The sequence below is a fragment of the Amblyraja radiata genome, chromosome 15 (genome assembly GCF_010909765.2).
Source record: "Amblyraja radiata isolate CabotCenter1 chromosome 15, sAmbRad1.1.pri, whole genome shotgun sequence".
In the NCBI taxonomy this organism is placed as follows: Eukaryota; Metazoa; Chordata; class Chondrichthyes; order Rajiformes; family Rajidae; genus Amblyraja; species Amblyraja radiata.
This window is the reverse complement of record NC_045970.1, coordinates 33,954,265-33,979,876: the sequence shown is the minus strand read 5'-3', so window position 1 is coordinate 33,979,876 and position 25,612 is coordinate 33,954,265. Positions and strand designations below refer to the sequence as shown.

At 42.1% G+C, this 25,612-nt stretch overlaps 1 protein-coding gene across 4 annotated transcripts in view; it reads right to left on the bottom strand.

Annotated features, from left to right (window-relative positions):
- Positions 1-2,699: 2,699 nt before the first annotated feature.
- xpnpep1 (X-prolyl aminopeptidase 1) overlaps positions 2,700-25,612 on the bottom strand; it is a 56,833-nt gene continuing 33,920 nt past the window's right edge. For all 4 annotated transcript variants that reach the window (XM_033034004.1, XM_033034003.1, XM_033034005.1 and 1 more), the window contains 11 exons: positions 25,277-25,366; positions 24,549-24,599; positions 23,428-23,486; positions 21,996-22,073; positions 19,795-19,866; positions 18,492-18,552; positions 18,179-18,248; positions 16,313-16,486; positions 11,812-11,888; positions 5,041-5,139; positions 2,700-3,231 (listed from right to left, as the gene is read on the bottom strand). In XM_033034004.1, the coding sequence (XP_032889895.1) occupies positions 3,112-3,231; positions 5,041-5,139; positions 11,812-11,888; positions 16,313-16,486; positions 18,179-18,248; positions 18,492-18,552; positions 19,795-19,866; positions 21,996-22,073; positions 23,428-23,486; positions 24,549-24,599; positions 25,277-25,366 (951 nt within the window). In that variant the 3' untranslated portion in view covers positions 2,700-3,111. The remainder of the gene's footprint in view (positions 3,232-5,040; positions 5,140-11,811; positions 11,889-16,312; positions 16,487-18,178; positions 18,249-18,491; positions 18,553-19,794; positions 19,867-21,995; positions 22,074-23,427; positions 23,487-24,548; positions 24,600-25,276; positions 25,367-25,612) is intronic.

The following is a 25,612-nucleotide window of genomic DNA, read 5'->3' as shown; positions in this document are numbered from 1 at the left end:
AATATCTCTGCAAAATTGTATTGATAGCACCATTGCGTCAGGTTCTGAAATGCAAAGACAGGACCTTAAACCTTCATGACCTGGTTCTCACCAATCTACTTGTTCCAGATGTTATCCATAGCAGCATACATACAAGCACTCACCACACACCCCTTGTGGAGATGAAATCCTGTCTTCGCACTGACCTAGACTTCAAATGCCTGCATACACAAACGTTGTCTTCATGTTACAGATGGATGATCAAGCTTGGAGTGACCTTGGTTCTTGAGTGGAGAAAACGTAGGTTGAATAGTTTCCCATTTACCCTGTAGAATAGCTCCACTCCAGTGGGCAGCTTGGTGGAAGTAGAATGCAACATTCCAGATTGAGAAAATTGTTGGGAAGAAGATATAGCCTTTCTTGACATCTGTCTGAACTGAGATTGGGTCTGTTGTGGACCCATAGAAGCCACAGTGGTGCAACAGTAGAGCTGCTGCCTTACTGTGCCAGACACCAGAGTTCAATCCTGAATGCGAGTGCTGCCTGTACGGAGTTTGCACGTTCTTCCTGTGACCACGTGGGTTTTCTCCGGGTGCTCCAGTTTCCTCCCACACTCCAAAGATGTACAGGTTTGTAAGTTAATTAGCTTTGGTAAAAATTGTAAATTGTCCCTAGTGTGTAAGATAATGTTAGTGTATTGGGAATCGCCAGTCGGCACAGACTTGGCGGGCTGAAGAGCCTGTTTCCATGCTGTGTCTCTAAACTAAATTAAAATCATGGTTTGCATATCAAGCATGAAATGGAAACAGATTTCTGCAGGAGGGCAACTTTGAGAAGGATGCTCCACACTCCATTTCAATTGAAGCATTTTCTGAGATTAAAAAAAGCCCTGGGGTGGTAGATGCTACTCCTTACATTTCTCTTAGAATTGATGTGCTGGAAGGAACATGCCAGTTGTGCCTGTAAATGAATAGAAGCAAACGAGGCAGCTATTCAGGCACTAGGTGTTTGTGAAAGGGCCTGGTGAGGACAAATGTGGCAGCCTTTTGGGGAATGCCCAGCAGTTATCAGAATCTGGTGAGGCCCGCTCTCACTGCTCCCCCTGAGATCCAGCCCTGCCTCACCAGGGTCGCTGCACGATTGGCAGCCCTGCCAACAGTCTGTCTGTTTTTTCTTTTTTTTAAAATTATTATTAGTGTGTGTTTAAATTTAAAAGAGATATGCGGGGGTAGAGTGTTGTGGGTGCCTTGAATTGCAGCCGTGGTGGTGGGGAGGTAGATATGATAATGGCATTTAAGGATAAGACTTTTGGATAAGCACCTGGATTTGCAAGGAATGGAGAGATATGGATCATGTGCAAGCAGAGATTAGTTTAATTTGGCATCCTGTTCGGAACAGACTGTGGGCCGAAAAACCCGTTCCTGTGCTGTACTGTTCTATATTCTAACTTAGCATAGGAGCACCGCAAGGCTGCGTATTCTCCCCTCTCCTTTACTCTCTCTACACCAACAACTGCACATCCACAGACTCCTCTGTCAAGCTTCTCAAGCTTGCGGACGACACAACCCTGACTGGACTGATCCAGGATGGGGAGGAATCTGCCTACAGACAAAAAGTGACACAGCTGGAGTCCTGGTGCCATCGCAACAACCTGGAGCTAAATGCTCTTGACAGTGGAACTGATTGTAGACTTTAGGAGAGCTCCCCCTCCCCTCACCCCATTCACCATCAACAACACCACAGTCACATCTGTGGAGTCATTTAAGTTCCTTGGAACCATCATCTCCAAGGACCTGGAATGGGAAGCCACCAACGACTCTACAGTCAACAGAGGATGTACTTCCTGCGGCAGCTGAGAAAACACAATCTGCCACATGCAATGATGGTCCAGTTTTATACGGCCATCATAGAGTCTGTCCTCACCTTCTCCATCATGGTCTGATTTGGCTCAGCCACCAAGCACGACATCCAGAGGCTGCAGCATATCGTTCGATCAGCCGAGAAGGTTGTTGGCTGTAATCTTCTCCCCCATCGACAAACTGTACACAGCAAGGGCCAGGAAGCGAGCGGGTAAGATCATCTCTGACCCCTCTCACCCTGGCCACAAACTCTTTGCAACACTTCCCTCTGGAAGGCGACTCCGGACTGTCAAAGTCGCCACAGCCAGACAAAAAAAGCCTTTTTCCACGAGCAGTAGCTCTACTCAACAGCCAAAAGTCTGTAGCCTCCTTTTGCTCTGGTATTTTATTTCATTCTTCACATGTTTAAATTATAATGTTTTATTTTTAATTGGCCACTGTATATCGTGTTGTTACTTGCGAGCAAAGCGCCAGGGCAAATTCCTTGTGTGTATACATACTTGGCTAATTAAATGTATTCAATTCAATTCAATTCAATTCAGATGCATGAACAAATGTAAATGAGCGATCTGAAGGTGGATGTTGAACATGACGGGGTGGACAGGATGGATAGATACATCAGCACTTCTACAAATTCAAGTCTCATCTCAAGTAATAAAGCTATTCACAGTGATCTCAGACTTGAACCGTGCCTCAGTCACTCAAACTACTTGGATTTCTTCTTCACTTTTTGGACAAACACAATTAAAACCATTGACTAAAACATCTCTTTAAAACTGATATCGTTCAAAGATTTCATTCAAGGAAATACAAGATTTTGTTTTGAAAATAAATTCAAAAGAAAGTGGAGTTACCAAAAACTTAGAAGCATGAAATATTTTATTTTTGTAAGAATCACATCATAACTTTGAAGGAGGCATCATCTTAGTTTGAGATTATATGACATATGTTGGGTTCTCTGTATAGGAAGGAACTGCAGACGCTGGTTTATAGTGAAGATAGACACAAAATGCCAGAGTAAATCAGCGAGTCAGGCAGCATCTCCGTAGAGAAGGAATTGATGATGTTTCAGGTCGAGATCCTTATTAAAACTGAAGAAGGGTATCGACCAGTAACGTCACCTATTTATTTTCTCCGGAGATGCCTTCTGATAGCTGAGTTCCCAGCATTTAGTATCTACCTTCGATGTTGCCATCTCTGCTGAGTATGTTTACGGTGGGTTATAAGAGTGTGAATGATAATAGGTGTCCTTTCACAAACTTCATTCTGCCCATCAGCTGATTGGCTCGGTTTCCTTCATGAGCCACTGTAGTGTCTCCATTTTTCCTTGTTTCTTCAGTTCTGCTCCAATCACATCTCTGCATAACTGGTGGTAATGGTTAAGCCAATCACGCTAAAGGACATTGATACAGGGGTCATTATTCATCGTAATACTACGCACAATAAACAAAGCTGTTGAGTTATCAAATGGAGCTGAATCTCGAGACAAATGAATAATGTTTCAAACAAATCATACATTAGTGTCTGAGACCTGATATTTTTACAGATTGCGAGCATTAAAGCCAGATGGGGTTCCCACACTCCAATGGGTGCCTGATAGATGTATAATTGTTCTAATCACATATGCATCCACAGAATTACCTTTGTGTCAAATAATTGTTCAGGGTGTCAGCATGAGTCTGCAATTGTCAACTCACACACATCCTGTTCAAATATATTGTAGGAAATAAAGATTATTTTTAATCCAATTACTTACCTGGTAACATTTTAATCTTTGTTCAGGAAAAATATAATAGCACAAAGCTTCATCTGCCCCAGTGTATTCCTGCTCCCCCATACTTTGTTCATTTAAACCCAATCTACAATAAATTGTCTGTTCCATATATCAGTTCTCTAAGTAACAAATAGGGACAGTTGCCTAGTGGTAGAGTTACAGCGCCAGGGACCCGGGTTTGATCCTGACTACGGGTGCTGTCTGTGCGGAGTTTGTATATTCTCCCCATAACCATGTTGGTTTTCTCTGGGTGCTCCGGTTTCCTCCCACATTCTAAAGATTGGCTTCTGTATAATTGTCTCTAGTGTGTGGATAGAACTAGCGTATGGGTGATTGCTGGTCGGCGTGGACACGCTGGGCCGAAGGAACTATTTCCACGCTGTATCTCTAAAATAAACTAAATGTTCTAGTTATAGTGTTGAAACAATGAACTGCAGACGTTAGTTTACTCAAAAGAACACAAGTGCTAGAGTAACTCAGCAGGTCCAGCAGCATCTCTGGAGAACATGGACTGGTGATGATTTAGGTCGGAACCTTGCTTCAGAAGTAAAGTTTCTTACTTTAATTCTCACATTCCTCCATTATTTCTCAACATACATTTGGGATTTACAACACAGTTTATAAACAAAATGAATTTTCATAGATTTTAAACTGGTTTTGACGATCATTTTAAATGACAAATTAAAATGTTTAGATGCAGAATTTGATGAGCTGCTATTAACTTTTCATGTGTAGGAAAGAACTGCAGATGCAGATACAGATACAGAGGATAGACGCAAAGTGCTGGAGTAATTCAGCAGGTCAAGCAGCAACTCTGGATGGGTGACGTTTCAGATCGGAACCCTTCTTCAGACTGGACTTAACTTTACAAACTTGCTGATAATCGCCAGGCACAAATATCACCTTGAGGCAACCTGTCCACAAGATGTTAACGACTAATTACTTAATTTCATCAAATTCTGTTCCTAGATAAACCTGCAACATTGGATCTTTGTGTCTTCAAAATTAGTTTCAGATCATATATCACAGCGGGCAGAGCTGCTGCCTCACAGCACCAAAGACCCAGGTTCGATCCTTCCCTTAGGTGCTGCCTGTGTGGAGTTTGCACATTCTCCCAGTGACCATATTCTGCAAGGATGCTGCCTGACCCGCTGAGTTATTCCTGCACTTTGTATCTTTTTTGCAAACACGCATTTGCAGTTCCTTGCTTCTAGATTTACCCAATATAGATCCTTACTTCACGTCTAAACATTTACAGTGGATTCTTAAGTGAGAAGGAAGTGCAGATGCTGGTTTACACTGAAGATAGAGACAAAATGCTGGAGTAACTCAGCGGGTCAGGCAGCATCTCTGGAGAAAAGGAAAATATGACGTTTCGGGTGGAGACTCTTCATTAGACTGTCAGGGAGGGAGAAAGTGGATTCTTACCTCTTTTTCTGTGAGTAGCTTGACATTCACCATTTTGATTTGTATTGGGACGAGAGTCAATGCTTGAAATCTCAGGCTCTCTCTGTTCAGAAACCGGTACTAAATAAAAACAAAGATAATTTAATTCAGTGCATGTCGTGCATTATCATGCTGGGTTTTCATATGAAAGACAAGGCAGAGATTACCATAACAAACAGCTCACATTTTCCAGCAATGACTGAGAATATAAAACTTGTAATGAAGCCAGATTGGCACACTTAGCACTACAAATCTGTACCTTCCTTTGTTAAAACTATGAATACAAATCTTAACTTTTCTTATTTATCTCATTTCTGAAATGGGTGACGCTTCGGGTCGAGACCCTTCCTCTGACTGAGAGTCAGGGGAGAGGGAAAGTAGAGATATGACAAGGTTCAGAACAAATCAGAGGCGGCACCGATGAGCAAGGAAAGGTGGAGCCCACAATGGTCCATTGTTGGCTGCGAAAGAGGTGATAACAAAGTGACCTATGGATGCAAACAATGAAACTAGCAGGATGACTAGCATGGGAGAGGGACGGAGAGAACGGTATTGGGAGTTCAGTATTGATGTGGATAGAGAACTAGCTGGCAGACAGGAAGCAAAGAGTAGGAGTAAACGGGTCCTTTTCACAATGGCAGGCAGTGACTAGTGGGGTACCGCAAGGCTCAGTGCTGGGACCCCAGCTATTTACGATATATATTAATGATTTGGACGAGGGAATTGAATGCAACATCTCCAAATTTGCGGATGACACAAAGCTGGGGGGCAGTGTTAGCTGTGTGGAGGATGCTAGGAGGCTGCAAGGTGACTTGGATAGGCTGGGTGAGTGGGCAAATGCATGGCAGATGCAGTATAATGTGGATAAATGTGAGGTTATCCACTTTGGTGGCAAAAACAGGAAAGTAGACTATTATCTGAATGGTGGCCGATTAGGAAAGAGGGAGATGCAACGAGACCTGGGTGAAATGGTACACCAGTCATTAAAAGTAGGCATGCAGGTGCAGCAGGCAGTGGAAAAGGCGAATGGTATGTTAGCATTCATAGCAAAAGGATTTGAGTATAGGAGCAGGGAGATTCTACTGCAGTCGTACAGGGTCTTGGTGAGACCACACCTGGAGTATTGCGTACAGTTTTGGTCTCCTAATCTGAGGAAGGACATTCTTGCCATAGAGGGAGTACAGAGAAGGTTCACCAGACTGATTCCTGGGATGTCAGGACTTTCATATGAAGAAAGACTGGATAGACTCGGTTTGTACTTGCTAGAATTTAGAAGATTGAGGGGGGCTCTTATAGAAACGTACAAAATTCTTAAGGGGTTGGACAGGATAGATGCAGGAAGATTGTTCCCGATGTTGGGGAAGTCTAGAACAAGGGGTCACAGTTTAAGGATAAGGGGGAAATCTTTTAGGACCGAGGTGAGGAAAACATTTTTCACACAGAGAGTGGTGAATCTCTGGAATTCTCTGCCACAGAAGGTAGTTGAGGCCAGTTCATTGGCTATATTTAAGAGGGAGTTAGATGTGGCCCTTGTGGCTAAAGGGATCAGGGGGTATGGAGAGAAGGCAGATATAGGATACTGAGTTGGATGATCAGCCATGATCATATTGAATGGCGGTGCAGGCTCGAAGGGCCGAATGGCCTACTCCTGCACCTATTTTCTATGTTTCTATGTTTCTATGAAAGACAAGGGTTACTTGAAATTAGACAAATGAAAATTCATGCCACTGGGTTGTAAGATGTCCGTGCAAATTATGAGATGCTGTTCCAATTGGTGTGTGGTCTCAGTCTGACAGTGGAAGAAGCCCAGGCAGAAGGGTCAGTATGGGAATGGGAAAGGCAGTTAAAATGTTTGGCGACCAGCAAATATTTCAGTGTGAGGAAGAGCCTCGGCTCAAAGCGTCACCTATTCCTGTTCTCCATAGATGCTGCCTGATCCGCTGAGTTACTCTTTTTTTTTTACACAGAGAGTGATTGGGGGCCTGGATGCGCTGTTGGTGGGGATGGAAGAGATATGATGTGGTGTTTAAGAAACTTTTAGATAGACACATTGATAGGCAGGGAATGGTGGAATATGGATTATTGCAGCTGAGATTAGTTTATCTTAGTAGCATGTTCAGCATTGGCATTGTGGGCCAGAGGACTTGTTCCTGTGCTGTACTGTTCTATGTTTTAATCGCAATGTACGAATGGGAGGTGTGAAAAAAATCACAAGCAATTCCTACGACGTTATTTAATATGTGATGCAAGTCTTTTCGCCATTTGAGACTTACACACATTTTTTTAATGGTATTTCCAATATTTCTTTTTTTTGGAAGGTTGGAAAGAAATCCCTTAACAAATAACGCAAAAGGCAAAATCTCAAAAGGCAAATAAAAAGTCGTCACAATTTGAATGATAAAAGGACAGCCAGAGGCAAATATTATTAAAAATGCAAATTAACTCGGAATAGGGTTATGAATGATGACTTCCTTCAAGAATTCATGAAGAAAGGCATGAGCAAACTGCCTGCACTAAACGGCGATAACCAAGGGAAAATGTACAACTCTGATATAAATGAACTGTCCACGTCAGGCTGAAAGGGCTCTTAACAAATAAATTGCTCAGTTGACAGCTGATTATAAGAGTATATTGCAGGCTGTTGGGGTTTAAATAGATGATTGAAGTCTGGCATTTTAAACAAAGCATCCCTGAAGAACATGCTTTGAGGCTGCTGCTGTTTCATAAACCATGCTAATAATATCCCATTAGAACAAATTCAACATCTGAACATCTGTATTCAGATGTTGTTTCCATGCAAAACAAAAGCCTAGAATACCCACGGCACATTTAAAAATCTGCACCTGCATTTGAATGCAATAATAAAAATACAGTTAAGTTTCAAATCAAAGTGGGAGCTGATTATATGGAGGTAATTGTAAACGAGTGGCTTTCAGAAACAGAATCAGAACAAGCTCAGTCTGCATTATTTTGACTGTTTATTAAGCACCCATTGGAGGCAAGCACCCTGGATCATGTTTAAACAACATTATCCACATCCTAGTCTAGTGCATCTTATAATGCACCAGAGACACCGTACAGCAGACTGTCGGATCGAATCACAGCTTGGTTTGGGAATAGCTCTGCCCAAAACCGCAAGAAATTGCAGACTTCTTTATGTAGTCCAGTGCATCATGATACAGTGGTAGAGTTGCTGCCTTACAGCGCCAGAGACCCTGGTTTGATCCTGACCTCGGATGTTGTCTCTATGGAGTTTGTATCAGAGAATGGGGTTGTGGGGGGGAAATAGATCAGTCATGCTCGAATGGCAGAGCAGACTCGATGGGCTGAATGGCCTAATTCTGCTCCTATGTCTTATGAATTTCAGTTAATGATCTCCTTCATCGTTCTAACCCTGTTTATGCTGTTTGGTGCACCGCTTTCTTTTTGATTCATTCAGAGAGCACAGTGCAGTTGGGAAAAGTTTACAGTTGGATTTTGCAGTTAGCAGGAACCATGGGCGGAAATCCTGGAGGGGGGGGGACGGGGGGGGACACCTATCCCCCCATGTTTTGAGAGGCGGGGGACAATCCCCCCCATGTTTTGTGAAACATTTTGCAGCAAAGGAATCGCAAGGTGGGGGGTGAAGAAAGATCGGATTACGATAGATAAAACTGAAAAATAAATAAATATTGGCTTTGATTTTGCAGATTTGCTGGCAATTCCATATGGCATCAATATACAAGCTTTCACAAATGTCACGACACCCACGTATGTGCAGAATTTCCAATCCTGCTTTGCACGTTCTGATTACAAATTCCTGGCAGTGCACACTGTGGGAATTCCAAGCTGTGTGGAGGCCTGCTGAAATTTCTCAGTAGTTAAGTGACAAGGGAAAAAAAAGACAAATGTATGTTACTTTTTCTAATTATTTGAGTTTTCTTTTATATTTTTAGTTTAGTTTACTTTAGAGATACAGCATGGTAACAGGTCCTTCGGCCCACTGTATCCACGCCAACCCATTCACACTAGAGTTTAGACATACAGCGGGTAAGCAGCCCTTCAATCCACCAAGTCCACGCTGACAATCTATCACCCACACACTCGTTCTATGCTGCTCCTATCTCACACACTAGGGGCAACTTACAGAAGACAATTAACTACAAACCTGCACGTCTTTGGGATGTAGGAGGAAACCGGAGCACCTGGAGGAAACCCACACGGTCACAGGGAGAATGTGCAAACACTACACAGACAGCACCCTGTGTCTGGATCAAACCTGGGTCTTTGGCACTATGAGGCTGCAGCTCTTCCAGTTGCACCAATGTGCCGCCACATTTGTGATAATATCTTCAGACATTTTCATATTTTTTTTAATTATTTACTTTTTAATGGTTTGTAAAATGTTTCTGAATGGCAAGAATACTAAAATAATACTGAGGGAAAAAAAAGATAGTGTTGATAAGTGGCAAAGGTGGTGGGAAGGTGTGATTTGTTGCTTGGCAAAGGTTTTCAGAGGGGTTTCATGGGCAGTCTGTGGCCACATAAACTCTTGCTGTTTGGCTTTAGGACAAGGAATGGATAAGATGGAGGCAATATGCTGTGGCAGTGTAGTGTATGTGTTTGTTCATTTGTGTGGTTTGTGAAAACCCTATAAAGATTATACTTTCACGAGAGAGGTACTCATAAACATCGGACATACAGTACCTCCAAACATCGTTCCGGATTTCTCTCACTCGCTGGATTATTTGGACATACTCGTCAGCGTGGCTCTGGCTGCATTCAAGGTCTTGAGATGGAGGAGGACCCATGGGAAGCACTCTGGAGCACCCATGGGAAGCACTCTGGAGCACTCTGGAGGACCCATGGGTAGCACTCTGGAGCACTCACCGGACTCCAGCCATGAGGATCACGCAAACCACTCCCGAGCATATTTCTGGCAAACGTACGTTCTCTCAATAACAAAGTGGACGAACTGCAACTCCTGCGCTGGACAAACAAGGACTTCTCTCGAGCCGCTGCCCTGTGTTTCACCGAGACCTGGCTTTGTGAGTCGACCCCCGACAGTACGGTGTAATTGGCTGGCTTCCAACTTCACAGAGCCGACTGCGAAGTGGAGGCAGCGGGGAAATCTAGAGGCGGTGAAATATGCTTCTATACCAACCAGGACTGGTGCAGCGACATCACGGTACTGTCAAACTTCTGCTCTCCCAACCTAGAATCCCTCTTTATAAACTGCAAACCCTTCTACTCTCCTTTATTCTCGCTGGAGTTTACATTCCCCCCCCCTCCCCCCCCCCTCCCCCATGCCTACGTACGTGAGGCGCAAACGTAACTCGGCTGATCAGGTAATGAGGGTAGAGAGTGACTTCCCGAACTCCATGGTCATTGTTTGGGGGGGGGGGGGACTTTAACAAAGCTGACCTCAGTCGTGACCTTCCAAAGTACAGACTTCAGGTTACCTGCCCCACCAGAGGGGAGAGAACACCTGACCACTGTTACACGTCAATCAAGAACGCATATCGTTCTGTTCCCCGTCAATCATGAATGCATATCGGGTCTGGGTCTTTCTGATCATTATCTAGTTCACCTTATTCCGACCTACAGGCAGAAACTAAAGTCTGCTAAGCTTGTGGTGAGAACAACGAAAAGGTGGACAAGCGAGGGCATTGAGAACCTAGAATCCTGCTTTGACTGTATGGATTGGAATGTTTTCAGGGAAGCAACCACAAGCCTCGATGAGTACACAGACACTGTATCATCATATGTCAGCTTTTGTGAGGACAGTTGCATTCCCACTAGGACCCAGACCTGGTTCAACAACGGCAAGCCCTGGTTCACAGCAGAACTCAGACAGCTCCGACCATCTAAAGAGGAAGCCTACAGGAACGGGGATGCAGACCTCTACAGGCAGGCAATGTACAAGCTGAGAAGAGGAATCAGAGCTGCCAAGGAAAGGCACTCTGAGAAGTTGAGGAGCAAGATCGGAGGCTGCAGCGAATCGTCCGATCAGCTGAGAAGGTTATTGGCTGCAACCGTCCCTCCATTGACAAACTGTACACTGCAAGGGCCAGGAAGCGAGCAGGTAAGATCATCTCTGACCCCTCTCACCCTGGCCACAAACTCTTTGAATCACTTCCCTCTGGAAGGCGACTCCGGACTGTCAAAGCTGTCACAGCCAAACATAAAAAGGCCATGGAGATGGTTGGTTCGTGAAATGGAAGTTTGCAACAGTGAAAGGTGAGCTGCATGTAACCCATGCCACAACTGAACACATATTGCCCTACATCTTACAGGGCAAGAACCTCTATTTCCCAATACTCCTGGTGCGATGTGAATGAACTCTATTTCAATTGCTACAAGCGGCACAGTGGTGCAGCTAGTGGAGCTACTGCCTCTCAGCCCGGTTTAATCCTGACCATAATGCTGTCTTTATGGAGTTTGCATGTTCACCCTACGACCGTGTGGGGTTTCTTCCACGTGCTCTGGTTTCCTCCCACATCCCAAAGCCATGCAGGTTTGTAAGTTAATTGACTTCCGTAAATTGCCCCTTGTGTAGGGAGTGGATGGGTGGTCAGTATGGACTCGGTGCTCCGAAAGGTGCTCCTTGCTGCATCTTCAAACTAAACTAAACTACAAAGTAGATTAAAGTAGATTAAATGGGCTTGAACAACATCCAACAGAGGTCAAAAGACCAGCCAACAGTCTTACCATGGCTCATATTTTAAAAACCAAATTACTCAGAATAAGACAATTAACGGGCTGATAATTTACCTTGGTTTGTGCGGGAACTACAAGAAATATACTTTCAATCCGTATTCCAAAACTACCATCTTCATAATAACCAGGCTCTAAAAATAAACACAGAAATAAATTTATCAGTTAATGTCCCTCAGATATCAAAACACTGTGTTCATTAGTTATGTCAGATGGCCATTGCTGCATGAAGAGCAAAGGGGGTATTGTTAATTCAGTTTTAATGCTTTGTCTCATTTTCACACTATTAGCTTTGATAACAATGCAACAAAGGAGATTTTTAGGTCATACTGAGTTATGCATTATGGTCTTTTCAAAGCATTGCTTTTCATGATAGGATTCCTCTCTGTACCATGAATTTTAATCATTGCTGGTCGTATAATTAAGCAATCAGCGGTGTCTTGCTGGGGAAGGGAATCGAATGCAACAAACTTGGGAGGTTGTTTTTGATGACTACTGCATTAATAGTTCGCCTCCATTTGTTTTCAATTTTCTCTGAGCCTTTGGTACTTTAATGCATCACTTTGCAAAGTACTATTAATTTTAAAATAGTATAATATCATAGAGTAGAACATATTAACACTGAGTACAACAGTCTATGACTGAATTCAATCCAGTGCTGGACTCAAGCACCATTGAATATGATTGACTGTGGCAACTTTAGTTTTCACTACCTCTCACCAATCTACCAAAGACGAGATTCTGTACACCTCTCAAACAAAGTGCTGGCATGGGTACAACTATCCCACCCACCCTGTGTCCCAGATAAACCTGGCTCACAAAGGTGCAGGAAACTGAAATAAAACAAAATAAGAATGCCAAAGAATTAGGATGTCAATCCCAGGCTCTGTGTATTGTGCATCTTGTGATAATCACAGGACAACTTGGGAAAAGATAGCAAAGATAGCCTGCAGGTTTCATAAATACAAGGTGGTGAACTGTGGGGAATGGAGGGATGGGAGACATAAAATGCTGGAGTATTTCAAGAAGCCAATTTAACTCACACTTTTGTAACGTTTAAAAATGCAAAATGTTTGGACGGACATTTTTAAAATTAGATCTAAAATTATCTATAATCAACTGGACCCAGATCCAAAATTAATATTAGGATTATCAGAACATAGCACACATTTTACAATAAGCCAGAGACACTTTCTTGATTACAGTTTAATAACTACGAAAAAATTAATACTCAAATTTTGGGAAAAAACAGCAAACCCCACAATTAAAATGTGGATTACGGAAATGACCGAGACCTTGCATTTGGAAAAAATAAGATTTGCCTTAATTGAAAAACCAGAACTATTTTTTAAAATATGGTCTCCATTTATTGAATTTTTTAAAAAGTAAACTGGCTTAACATAAAATTAAAGTCAAAACTTGAGTTTAGGGTTGGGTGAACAACTATACTCAACATCTCCCGGATCTATCTCCACAATCTTTATTTTTGTAATCTCCTTTCTCTCTTGCTTTTTTTCTTTCTATTAGTTTATAGTTTCTCTTATCTCTTTCTTTCTTTATTTCTTGTCTTTAAAAAAAAAATTTTTTAAATTGAAGCTATGTATGAACTCTGTAACCAATTTGTCATTTATTACTATTTGTACATATGCTTTTAATAAAAATATTTAACAAATAAAATAAAATAAAATGCTGGAATAACTCAGGCAGCATCTCTGGAGAAAAGGAATAGGTGATGTTTTGGATCGAGACCCTTCTTTAGACTGAACTGACCAGAATGGCGGGATGGTATTAGACAATTAGCAAAACTAAAAATGTTAAAGTACATCTTTAGAAAGTGTGATACTCACTCTTATGTGCAAACCAATATATTTAATGAAGCAGGGTACTGACCCAAATCTTCACCCATTACTTTTCTCGAGATGCTGCCTGACCTGCTGAGTTACCCCAGCATTTTGTTTCTATCCCAATATATTTAATGTTTCCTTATATAAACATTTTTCAACAGGTTTATTATTAGATATGTTTTGCAGATTGCTGAGTGTTGCAAATATAATTAGAGTATCGTTAACTATGCTACTTATTTAATCTTTATGTGAAGTTGTTATACATTTTGTGCAGTAGCAGGCATAACTGTTTACTATGACCATGCCATAGCAAAATAAAGTGTCAAAAGGACTTGCATCTCTCACTGACAGCTCAAAGAGCATGAAGTGTAAAACCACCGCAAAGGCTGCTGCTTAGGAAAATGCTTAGGTATTTTTACACCACCGCAAAATGTCTCAAAACAGTCAGGAGATGAATAGACGGATTAATATAAGTGATATCGGACACATGAAACATTTGGGCAAACCCACACCACCCTGGCCCCGCTCATATTTCACTCCTGCCATCGGGAAGAAGGTGCAGGAGTCCAAAAACTGTAACCTCCAAATTCAGGTACAGCTTCCTCCCAACAACCATCAGGCTTTTGAATACTATAAATGTCAACTAAACTCCAACTACGAACTGCCTGTGCTTTGAGCCAACTCGAAACTTTGAGCTTTGGTTTGCACTATATCAGGTTTTTTTTTAATTTTGTGAGCTTTCTTTCCAGTTTGTTTATATTATCTATTGAGTATAAACCTGTTGTGCTGCTAACTGTTAATTAGTCCTTTATCAACAATGGATTCATCAACGAATTTGGGAAAGATCCATTCACATTTACTCCACCCCTTGCCAATTCCTAATCTTACTGGCAGCTCAAAAATGAGAGCACTTTGCTGATTATAAATCCTCTGCTGATTTGTGAAAGAGGTGGCTGGAGAGGAAACTAATTTCCTTCTGTTAAGTCTTCTCATTGAGAAAAAAACAAGCAACAGTTTTGCAGTTGAGCTGTTGACAGGATAACTTTCCACACTCAGATGTACTTCACACTGAATAACCTGGAACATCTGGTGGTTAAATGTTGACTGTTCTACTGACCAAGAGAGTTCTCCAGCATCATCCTGAATGCAGTCTACACCCCACCTCAGACAGACATCATGCTAGCAACTGAGGACTTGAGTGCCCACATCAACAAATATGAAACAATGTATCCCAAAATCTTTCCCCCAATGTCTTTCCCGTCAACCAGGCTGGCGTGAAGAAGTATCTGCCAAACTACCATCAACATATTATCTTCAATGCAAGAGAACTAACACTCGGTCACTCCTAACCACCATCAGGAACACCTGCTGCTCTATCTCACCCTCGCAAAAGGACACCTACTGTTCCGGTACCTAAGAGCATCGTAGCCCTTACATCTATGACGCTAGGAACCACTTCTTACAATACCATTGTATTTTGCACATTGTGTTATTTCTTTTCACTCCCTTGAAAAAATTGTTTATAATTTATGTTTTGTGTATTGTCCGAATCTGTGTGTCTGTGATGCTACTGGAAGCAAGATTTTCATTGTACCCGTACGTCACTATTCTGGTGCTTGTGACAATAAACTCGACTTGCAGTTGGGCCTCTAACAGGCAATTCAAACTGTGAGATGTACTGACACCTAATGATGAGAAACTGGCACTGCAAGGATTTGCAGCTACTGCTGGAATTTGGCCTGGAATTTCATATCACACATTTACTACATTTCTAAGGGAGAACATTACACAACTGGTTGAACTTTTTTCCGTGATTCAGAACAGAATCAAAAGCTACAAGATGTATCTTATGGAGGCTCAGTGTATTACCCTTCCATTGACTCCATTTACACCTCACACTGTCACGGCAAGGCCATCCCAGTCATTCTCTCTTCTCTACTTTCCCATCAGGCAAGAGGTATAGAAGTGTGAAAGTGCACATCTCCAGATTCAGGGGCAGTTTCTTCAGGCAACTAAACCACAATTCACAAATGATGAACTTATGACTATCCTATCAACAACTAGAGACCAGTCCTGAGTTACCATTTACTTCATTGGAGACCCTCGTACTATCTTTAATTGGACTTTATCTTGCACTAAACGTTATTCCCTTCATCATGTATCTGTACACTATGAATGGCTCGATTGTAATCATGTATAGTCTTTCCAATAACTAATTGGCATGCAACAAAAGCTTTTCACTGTACCTCGGTACTTGTGACAATAAACTGAACTAAACTACTAATATCAGCCCACAGATTTCCATGTTTAACCTGCACAAGAATGCTCGGAGTTACTAACAGTCTCAATGTGATAACTACAACACTAGCAGTTTAACTATCATTATATACTGAGCCTTTTTTGTAAATGTGCAACTCGGAGTGACAGGGTACTCTAGATACTGTTCTTAATGGACACTACAGTACATACTTTCTATGGATATAAATGACGAGTTTGACAGAATGTGTTTGGTTGTAGTTATCTTTTGCACAACCCAAGCAGTTCTGCAAACATTTGCAAATAGAAGCAAATCAGTGAAAGGTTGGCACATAGCCAATGCAGGTACCTGTACACATCTCAACCGTAGAAATGAATCATCGTTTTCTTCTGCTGGTCACCGCTCCAACGATCAGATACAGGCACCATTACTCAACCTGCGGGCCACCTTTACTCACCGTCACTCAGAATCATTCCAGCCTCAAGAGGTTCATCGGCGAACGTTTTATAACTAATACCGCAAGGCCCTTCGTGGACATTCAGGAAAGATCCAACTCCATGTCCTGTGCCATGAAGATAATCCAAACCATGTTCCCAAAGAGTCGCTCTTGCAAATGAGTCGATGAGGTGTCCTGGTAGAAATGAACACATACGAAGGTAAGCATACGGCAAATCTACGCAGCACCACACTGAATGAGGCCAAATGCAAGAGAATTTGAGAGTTTGTGGTTCATCACAAAGCACTGTGGCACGTGAGTAGGTTTTTGGAGTTTGTACGTTCTCCCTGTGACCGCGTAGGTTTTCTCCAGGTGCTCCAGTTTCCACCAAAGACGTCCAGGTTTGCAGGTTGATTGGCATCAGTAAAAATTGTAATTGTCCCTTATATGTAGTGTGTGCTAGTGTAACGGGGATCGCTGGTCAGTGCGCACTAGTTGGGCTAAAGAGAGTGTTTCTGCACTGTATCTCTAAACTAAACTAAACACTGCGGGGCTCCCACAAGATTTGGACCGCACGAATTCATGACAGCCGGATTATTGAAAAGGAATAGGACAAATGGCATAGCTGTTGCCTCATAATGCCGGAGACCATGGTTCAATCCTGACCTTGGATGCTGTCTGTGTGATGTTTGCACATTCTCCCTGACACCATGTGGGTTTCGTCCCACAGCCCAATCAAGTGGGGGGTTGTCGGTTAATTGGCCTCTGTAAATTGCCCCCAGTGTGTAGGGTGTGGATGAGAAAATCGAACTAGTGTGAATGGGTGATCGATGGTCGGAGTCGGCCAAAGGATCTGTTTCCACGCTGTGTATCTAAAACTAAACTAAAATCTGTGATTTGTTTATCTAACGCCACAGCATGGGCGAAACTAGAGGATCGTCAGGTGGTGTAGCCAGTGTCTGTGTCCAAGCAGTTACTTTATCACATTGACAGCTTGTCTCAGCCAGCCACACAGCTTGCCCTGCTGCAGCTCTGCAGTTTTTAAAAGGTCTATAATCAACCACATCTAGATTAATTAATTTTAATATTCTGAGAATCTACATTCGGCCAGTATCACACATTCGTGCAAATATTTCAATTGGACTTTAGAGATACAGCGCAGAAACAGGAGCTTCAGCCCACTGAGACCTTGCCGACCAGCGATCACCTCGTATACTAACCCAAATACACTGAGGTAAATTTAACAACTTACCGAAGGCAATTAATTTACAAACCCACACGTCTTTGGAGTGTGCGTGGAAACCGGAGCACCCGGGGAAAACCCATGCGGTCACGCTGAGAATGGGCTAACTCCGTGCAGACAGCACTTGTAGGCAGGATCGAACCTGGGTCTCTGGAGCTGTAAGGCAGCAACTCTACCGCTGTGCCAGCACAGGATGTCCCAAAGCATTTCATCTCAGAACTACAGAACTAATGTAGGAAATATAACAACCAATTTGCAAACAACATCCCACAAAGAGCTACAAGATTATTTTGTTTTCACTGTTCGGTCCGAACCCTGTTCATTTTAAAAGTTAATGCTGAATCTTCTTCACCTTCAGTTAAGATACCGAATAATCTTTCCAAATCCCATTGATTAACTCTGAACAACAGCATTAGGTGTATATTATTAACTTGTTCAAGGAGGTTCGAGTCAACATTTTCTGCTTGTTCGGACTGTTAAATGTTCACTAATGCCTTGATTTATTTTAAAAGACTCTCCCACTCACCATGTAGTGAATAATTCTATGAAGTAACTGGACAGAGATTATTTTTTTTGTTGGCTCAAAGTAATCAGCTTTCATTTCACTTCATTCATAAAACCATCATATGGACCGACTATCTTACCTTTGGTACCGCTTGGAAAAACTGCTGAACCCAGACAGATATGTCCCTTTAACACGTAAGTAAAGCACTCCTGGAGGATATTAAGGAATTATTAAAATCCATCACACCACAAACGTATTTCATTCTTACAATAAACCTCTGCACTTTTTACCATGAGAAAATAATCACATGAAGTTGATCGTGTGACATGCTGGATACAGAACTATCGCCCCATACCTAGCAACATGTCTGAAACTATCTAACTAGTGATAGACCCGCAATTATCACTCTTGAAAGTCATTCAATTAGAGGATTTATTAAGAGGTTAACATACCTTCTCAAATTCAGTGGGAGTGCCAAAGTGAACTGTACGTGTGACATCTGTAGTTCCATCCCTAGTTCAAGCACAAAGAACAAAGGACCAAGTGCTTTAGTCATTTTTACAACTGAATGTAATTTTACTAAAGCTGCCAAGATCCAGCTCTATGCCCCACAAAGAGAAACTCTGCGTGTTGATTTAAAGGATGAAAGAATACACAAAGCATTTACAAATCTCAGGATGTCCCAAAGCACCTCATGTATGAACTACACTCACTGGTGTAATGTATGAAATGTGACACCCAATTTGCACACAACATCCCACAAAGAGCAGCAAGATTATTTTGGTATCAGTGTTGAAAGGGTAATCAATGTTAACCAGGTCTTTGGTAAAAATTAACTTATCCTCTTGAATTAGTGCCATGAGGTTAATTCAAGAGGTTTGGAGGAATGTGGGTCAAATGTAAGCAAATCGAACCAGCGTAGTTGGCACCTTGGTCAGCATACGGGTTAGGCCGAAGGGATCGTTTCCGAGCAGTATCACGCTACGCCTGTATTAAAGAGCCAAATGAGACAAGGTTTAATGTTGAATGCTGTATTTTTGACTGAGATTACATCCTCAATGGGAAAATTAAAACTTTGGGGACATGAAAGGTGACCAAACTACATAAGAGTTGAGTTTAGTTTATTGTCACGTGTACCAAGGTACAGTGAAAAGCTTTTGTTGTGTGCTAACCAGTCAGTAGAAACACTATACATGATTACAATCGAGCCATCCACTTATGGGATTAATGAGCAAAACAAAGTGCTGGGGTACCTTAGCGGGTCAGGCATCATCTGTGGGGGGGAATGAAAAGATGACGTTTCAGGTCGGGCCCCAAAATCTAAAGAAGGATCCTAATGTGAAACATCATCTGTCCATTCCCTGCACAGATACAGCCTGACCCGTTAATTTACTCCAGCACTTTGTTATTAGTCGATAGTACCATGGAACATTATTTTTATTCATTTATACCCATTTATATATCCTGTCTTTTTCATTTACCTGACACAGCTTCAGGAAACCACAAACATCCTTTTATGAGTGGTAAATTTCTAAACAATAAAATAGTTGCCTAACACATCAGATCAGAAGCATAGCGGGGGCTCATCAAGGAGGAGCTTTTAAAGAATGAAAAAGGCTGTACTCTCAAATTCTCTAACATTGAACTTCTGGATACTAGTTTAGCATATGCACTCCACCACCCCATCGCTTACCCAAACCATTCTTCCAATTTTCCCTTAAAATATTGCAAAAGATTTATTCAAGTTTGTCTTACCTGTACTGGGCACCAGAATCCAAAAGAAAGATTTCATTCAATGATAAAGTTCTGTTTGTACTTGGGATAGGCCTAAAAATGACAAAACAAATTTGGAATTGAAATAATTTAGGCATTGAATTATGTTATATAAACTGCAAAAATTTCCATATGCATCTACTGATTAAAATCTCTGGTTTAAATTCACAAAAGAAATTGTCTATTTTGCACCAGAATGATAGAAGAAATTTCATTTTTAATGCTAAGTTACATCCATATCAATAAATTGCATATTTGTGCTGAGGGGAATATAAAGTGCATGTGCTCACTTTCTGATCAATGGTTCAGGATTTCCGTAGTAACGGCCACAGATATAAAAGAGGAAGACAATCAGAAAACATTCCAATGTCCTGGTCCACCTTCATCACTTACCATTCATTCAACAGTGTCTTCTCTTGCTTTCAGTACTAATATTTTGAATTGAATTGAATACATTTTATTAGCCAAGTATGTATACACACAAGGAATTTGCCCTGGCGCTTTGCTCACAAGTAACAACACAATATACAGTAGACAATTAAAAATAAAACATTATAATTTAAACATGTGAAGAATGAAATAAAATACCATAACAAAAGGAGGCTAAAGACTTTTGGTTATTGAGTAGGGCTACTGCTCATGGAAAAACGCTGTTTTTATGTCTGGCTGTGGCGGCTTTGACAGTCCGGAGTCACCTTCCAGAGGGAAGAGCTTCAAAGAGTTTGTGGCCAGGGTGAGATGGGTCTTACCCGCTCGCTTCCTGGCCCTTGCTGTGTACAGTTCGTCGATGGGGGGGGAAGATTGTAGCCAACAACCTTCTCGGTTGATCGAACGATGCGCTGCAGTCTCCAGATGTCGTGCTTGGTGGCTGAGCCAAACCAGACCATGATGGAGAAGGTGAGGACAGACTCTACGATGGCCATATAGAATTGTACCATCAATGCCTGTGGCAGATTGTGTTTACTCAGCTGCCGCAGGAAGTACATCCTCTGTTGGGCCTTTTTGACTGTGGAGTCGATGGTAGCCTCCCATTTAAGGTCCCTGGAGATGATGGTTCCAAGGATCTTAAATGATTGCACAGATGTGACTGGTGTCATTGATGGTGAGTGGGGGAGGGGAGGGGGAGCTCTCCTAAAGTCTACAATCAACTCCACTGTGTTATGAGCATTGAGCTCCAGGTTGTTGCGATGGCACCAGGATGCCAGCTGTGTCACTTCCTGACTGTAGACAGATTCCTCCCCATCCTGGATAAGTCCAATCAGGGTTGCGTTCTGCGTACTCTCCCCAAAAAGGAGAGGGGAGAGTACGCAGCCTTTCGATGCTCCTATGCTGAGGGTTTGTGGGTCCGAGATGTGCTTTCTCAGCCTCACATGCTGCTTCCTGTCTGTCAGCAAGTTGGTGATCCACTGACAGAGGAGTTCAGACACAGTCAACTGGGAGAGTTTGGAGTGTAGTAGCTCTGGCACAATGGTGTTGAATGCAGATCTAAAATCCACAAACAAAATCCTTGCATAGGTCCCCTGGCAGTCTAGGTGCTGGAGGATGAAGTGCAGGCCTAGTTTGACTGCTTCATCCACTGATCTATTGGCCCGGTATGCACACTGCTGGAGGTCCAGCAAGGGGCTTGGGATATTTTTCAGGTGGGCCAGCACAAGTCTTTCAAGGGACTTCGTGATTACAGAGGATAGTGCGACAGGCCTGTAGTCATTAAGACCAGTAATCCTTGGCTTTATGGGTACAGGAACAATAGTGGAGACTTTGAAGCAGGCAGGGACAGTGCAGGTTGGCAGGGACTAATTGAAAATGTCTGTGTAGACTGGTGCCAGTTGTTCAGCACAGAGCTTGAGGGTAGAGGGGGAAACATTGTCCCGTCCTGGAGATTTCCTGCATTCCCTGCCCGAAACATTGCCTTTTCCTTCGCTCCATAGATGCTGCCTCACCCGCTGAGTTTCTCCAGCACTTTTGTCTACCTTCAATAGAAAGGAGGTTGGTTTGTGTGATGGTTTGGGCCACATCCACAAGTCCACTTAAGTATCTGGCATTGGTTTTCTAGAATTTCCTAGACGGTTTTCTAGAAGTATCTAGAATGGTTTTATGGATTTTAAACAGAACCCTCAAGCTTGAGGACATTTACATCTCAGCACCAATGTACATTATATCTAAACAACCTGTGCATTTGTTACCTGTAGTGAATAATTGCACTGTTTGGACCGCTGCTGGAGATAGTGCAAAAGCTCAAACCCATAAATTTGGCTTGCTGGCTGCAAAACATTAATAAAGAGATTGAAACAAATGGTTACAATTTCCAAATTGATTTTTTGGACTGCAAAACTCAATATTTTTGATCCTGTTAATCAGACTGAAGAAGGGTCCCGACCTAAACAGTCACCTATCCATGGTACACAAAATTGCTGGAGGAACTCAGCGGGTGCAGCAGCATCTATGGAGCGAAGGAAATAGGCGACGTTTCGGGCCGAAACCCTTCTTCAGACTATCCATGTTCTCCAGGGATGCCCCCTGACCCGCTGAGTTTCTCCAGCACTTTGTGTGATTTATTTTGTAAACCAGCACCTTCAGTTCCTTGTTTCTACAAGGATCGATTTATCCCCACTTTCCGCCTTCCGTTCAATAGCTAATTTTCAGCCCATATCATTGTACATCAAATCCTGTACTCTACTCTTGATGACAAGCCTCCTGTATGGGTGGAAAATGATGAACATCCAAGCACATCAGATCTACTGGTTACCTGGATCTATCCTACTGGTCACATGCTCAAAACAAATCCAGCAGCTTGCTCACACAAGATTTTCCGTTCATAATCCACATAGACTTTTTAAATCTTAATATCGATCTTAATGTATTGTGTTCTAGCAGCTTTTGGTATATCTTGGGCCCAACTTGTCCAAGCTAACCAAGATGTCCCATCTACACTAATCCCACCAGCCTGCATTTGGTCCATATCCCTCTAAACTTTTCCCATTCATGTACCTGCCCAAATGTCTTTTGAATCTGTGAAATTATATCAGCGTGGGTCAGAGGAGAAAAGCAAGGAAAACAGTGAAGGCTCTTAAAAGTAAGACAATAATATATGGACAAATACAATCCCGTGGCTCTGGTTTGAAGAAAGGCAGAATATAGCAATAAATTCTTGAATATATCCGTATTAATGTCTGTATACCGCACATTCCCTATACAACCTTAAATGCTGCCAATTTATTGTGGCAAAATAAATGTTAAAAACATGTTACAAACACCAGGCTCACAAAACACAAATAAGACAAACCAAATCAATACAAAGGTTGAGAGTTTCCCCAGGGATAACAAGATCTTTTTTAACTGGAGAAAAATATTCCATCAATTAATAATTAGTCTGGTGACAAATATTTTAGTTTGTTTCAAAATAGATCAAATTTTGTGTTTTTATTTCAAATTTCTGTGCTATCAATAGAGTGTCGACAAGATTTTTTGTCCAAACACGGTGATCTTCACTGATAGCAATGGTGAGTATCAAGGCTTGCTTTTACGTTTTTCAGTAATAATCATTCGCAGTGTAACAGGAATCAAGTAGATTCCCTTCACACAATTCACCCAATAATAAACATAGGTCAGCCTTACCTACGCAGTTTTTCAGCTTTATCTGAAGCATCGAGCTCAGTTATGTTGCCTTTTGGAACCTGCAAAGTTGCAATTTTAGTAGACAAATCAGAAATCATGGAAATACAAAGAGGACTAAATTGTGCATCTAATGAATTATTCCATTACAATTACAGGCTCCACACGTCTCAGGCGGCGGTTACATTCTTGAAACTCAAAAACACGTACACACATAAATGACGACGCTGGCAGCAATAAAGTTGAGCACATTATTCCAAAAATACAGGCGCATATATCAGTATGAAATGAACGTGCATTATTTCAAAAACACAAATCAAACACACGAGGTACGTGTATTCTGTTGTTACTTTCCCAATATATTCTATGCACATTTAGTGTACTTGGTAATATTATACAAGGTGTCCTGTTACATAGAACATAGAAAAATACAGCACAGGAACAGGCCCCTCACCCTATAATGCCTGTGCCAAACATGATGGCAAGCTAAAACTAATCTCATCTGCATGTACATGATTTCTTCACGCTCCATTCCCTGATGGTTAAAAGGACACAAAGTGCTGGAGTAACTCAACAGGCCAGGCAGCATCTCTCGAAAACATGGGGCTGAAGGGTTTGGACCCAAAATGTTACCTATCCATGTTCAACACCGGAAATTGGAGGAACAGCACCTCATATTCCGCTTGGGGAGTCTGCATCCTGCGGGCATGAACATTGAATTCTCCCAATTTTGTTAGCCCTTGCTGTCTACTCCCCTTCCTCAGCCCTCGGGCTGTCTCCTTCCATCCCTCAGCCCTCGGGCTCCTCCTCCTCCTTTTTCCTTCCTTCTCCCCGCCATCCCCTATCAGTCTGAAGAATGGTTTCGGCCCGAAACGTTGCCTATTTCCTTCGCTCCATAGATGCTGCTGCACCCGCTGAGTTTCTCCAGCATTTTTGTGTACCTGCTGCCTGACCTGTTGAGTTATTCCAGCAATTTGTATCCTTTTGTATATTAACCAGCATCTGCAGTTCCCTGTTTCTACATTCCCTGATAATTAATGAGTTCTGTTGAACAACCAAAAATATTGAAGCCCCAAAGAAATAATCCCAGCAATAACATTGACACACACAATGAGATTTCTTACCTCCTTCTCAAGCCAGACAAAGAGCTCACAAAGTGCCACGGCATCTTTAATCTAGCGTTTGGAAACAAAGACAACAGAATGATTAATTCCTATCTATTTAACCTGTCCACTACTTTTAATTGCCATTGCGTTTGCAAATTTCTGCACTTAATTTAAAAAGATTACAAACAATTTCCACAAACACGGGGGGCAACCCTGCCTAACTAAAAAATAGCGATCTTGCTGCCAGAGTTCAACAACTAGAAAATGTCACGCGAGAAAAATCTCTTACGAGCATTAGTATAGATCCATGGATCCAAATCCATGCTAACCATCGATCACCCATTCACACTAGATCTGTGTTATCCCACTTTCTCATCCACTCCATCCACTTTCGGGTCAATTTTACAAGAAGTCAATAAAACTACAAACACACACATCTTTGGAATGTTAGGAAACAGTTAGGGTGCGAGAGAAAAAGGTGAAAGTGGGCAAGAAGCACGACAAACAGGAGAGTTAAAATTGATGAACTGGTCCAAAAACAAGTACAATTCGAGTTGAGAAAAGCCCAGACGTTGCATTTATATAGCACCTTACACCAGTCAATCATAAACTCACATATATAATTACGACAATGACATATTCCAGGTAGATTATGTACAATCCATTTACGTGTCATCTTAAATTGTTCAAGATATGTTTGAGGGACGACAGCAAGAATAAAAAGCTTGAATGATCACAACACTCACATGAGCTTGCCTCATGCCTTCAATCTCAATTGGATTCTTCATAGATTTTGCAATGCAGACTGGGGTATAAACTGTCTCCAGCCTCAGCATCTGTGGAAATCAAAATAAATACCTTTATTTATGCTCAGTGAATTTCCTGTTCTATAATTACAACCTGACATGGCGTGCGTATACACAAGATAGACACAAAGTGCTGGAGTAACTCAACGGGTCAGGCAGCATCTCTGGAGAAGAAGGGTGAGCGACGTTTTGGGTCGGAACCCTTCATCACCAACCGTGATGCCAGAATTAGGGGGTATTAGTTGCAGGGAGAGTTCAGACAGACTTGGTTTGTTT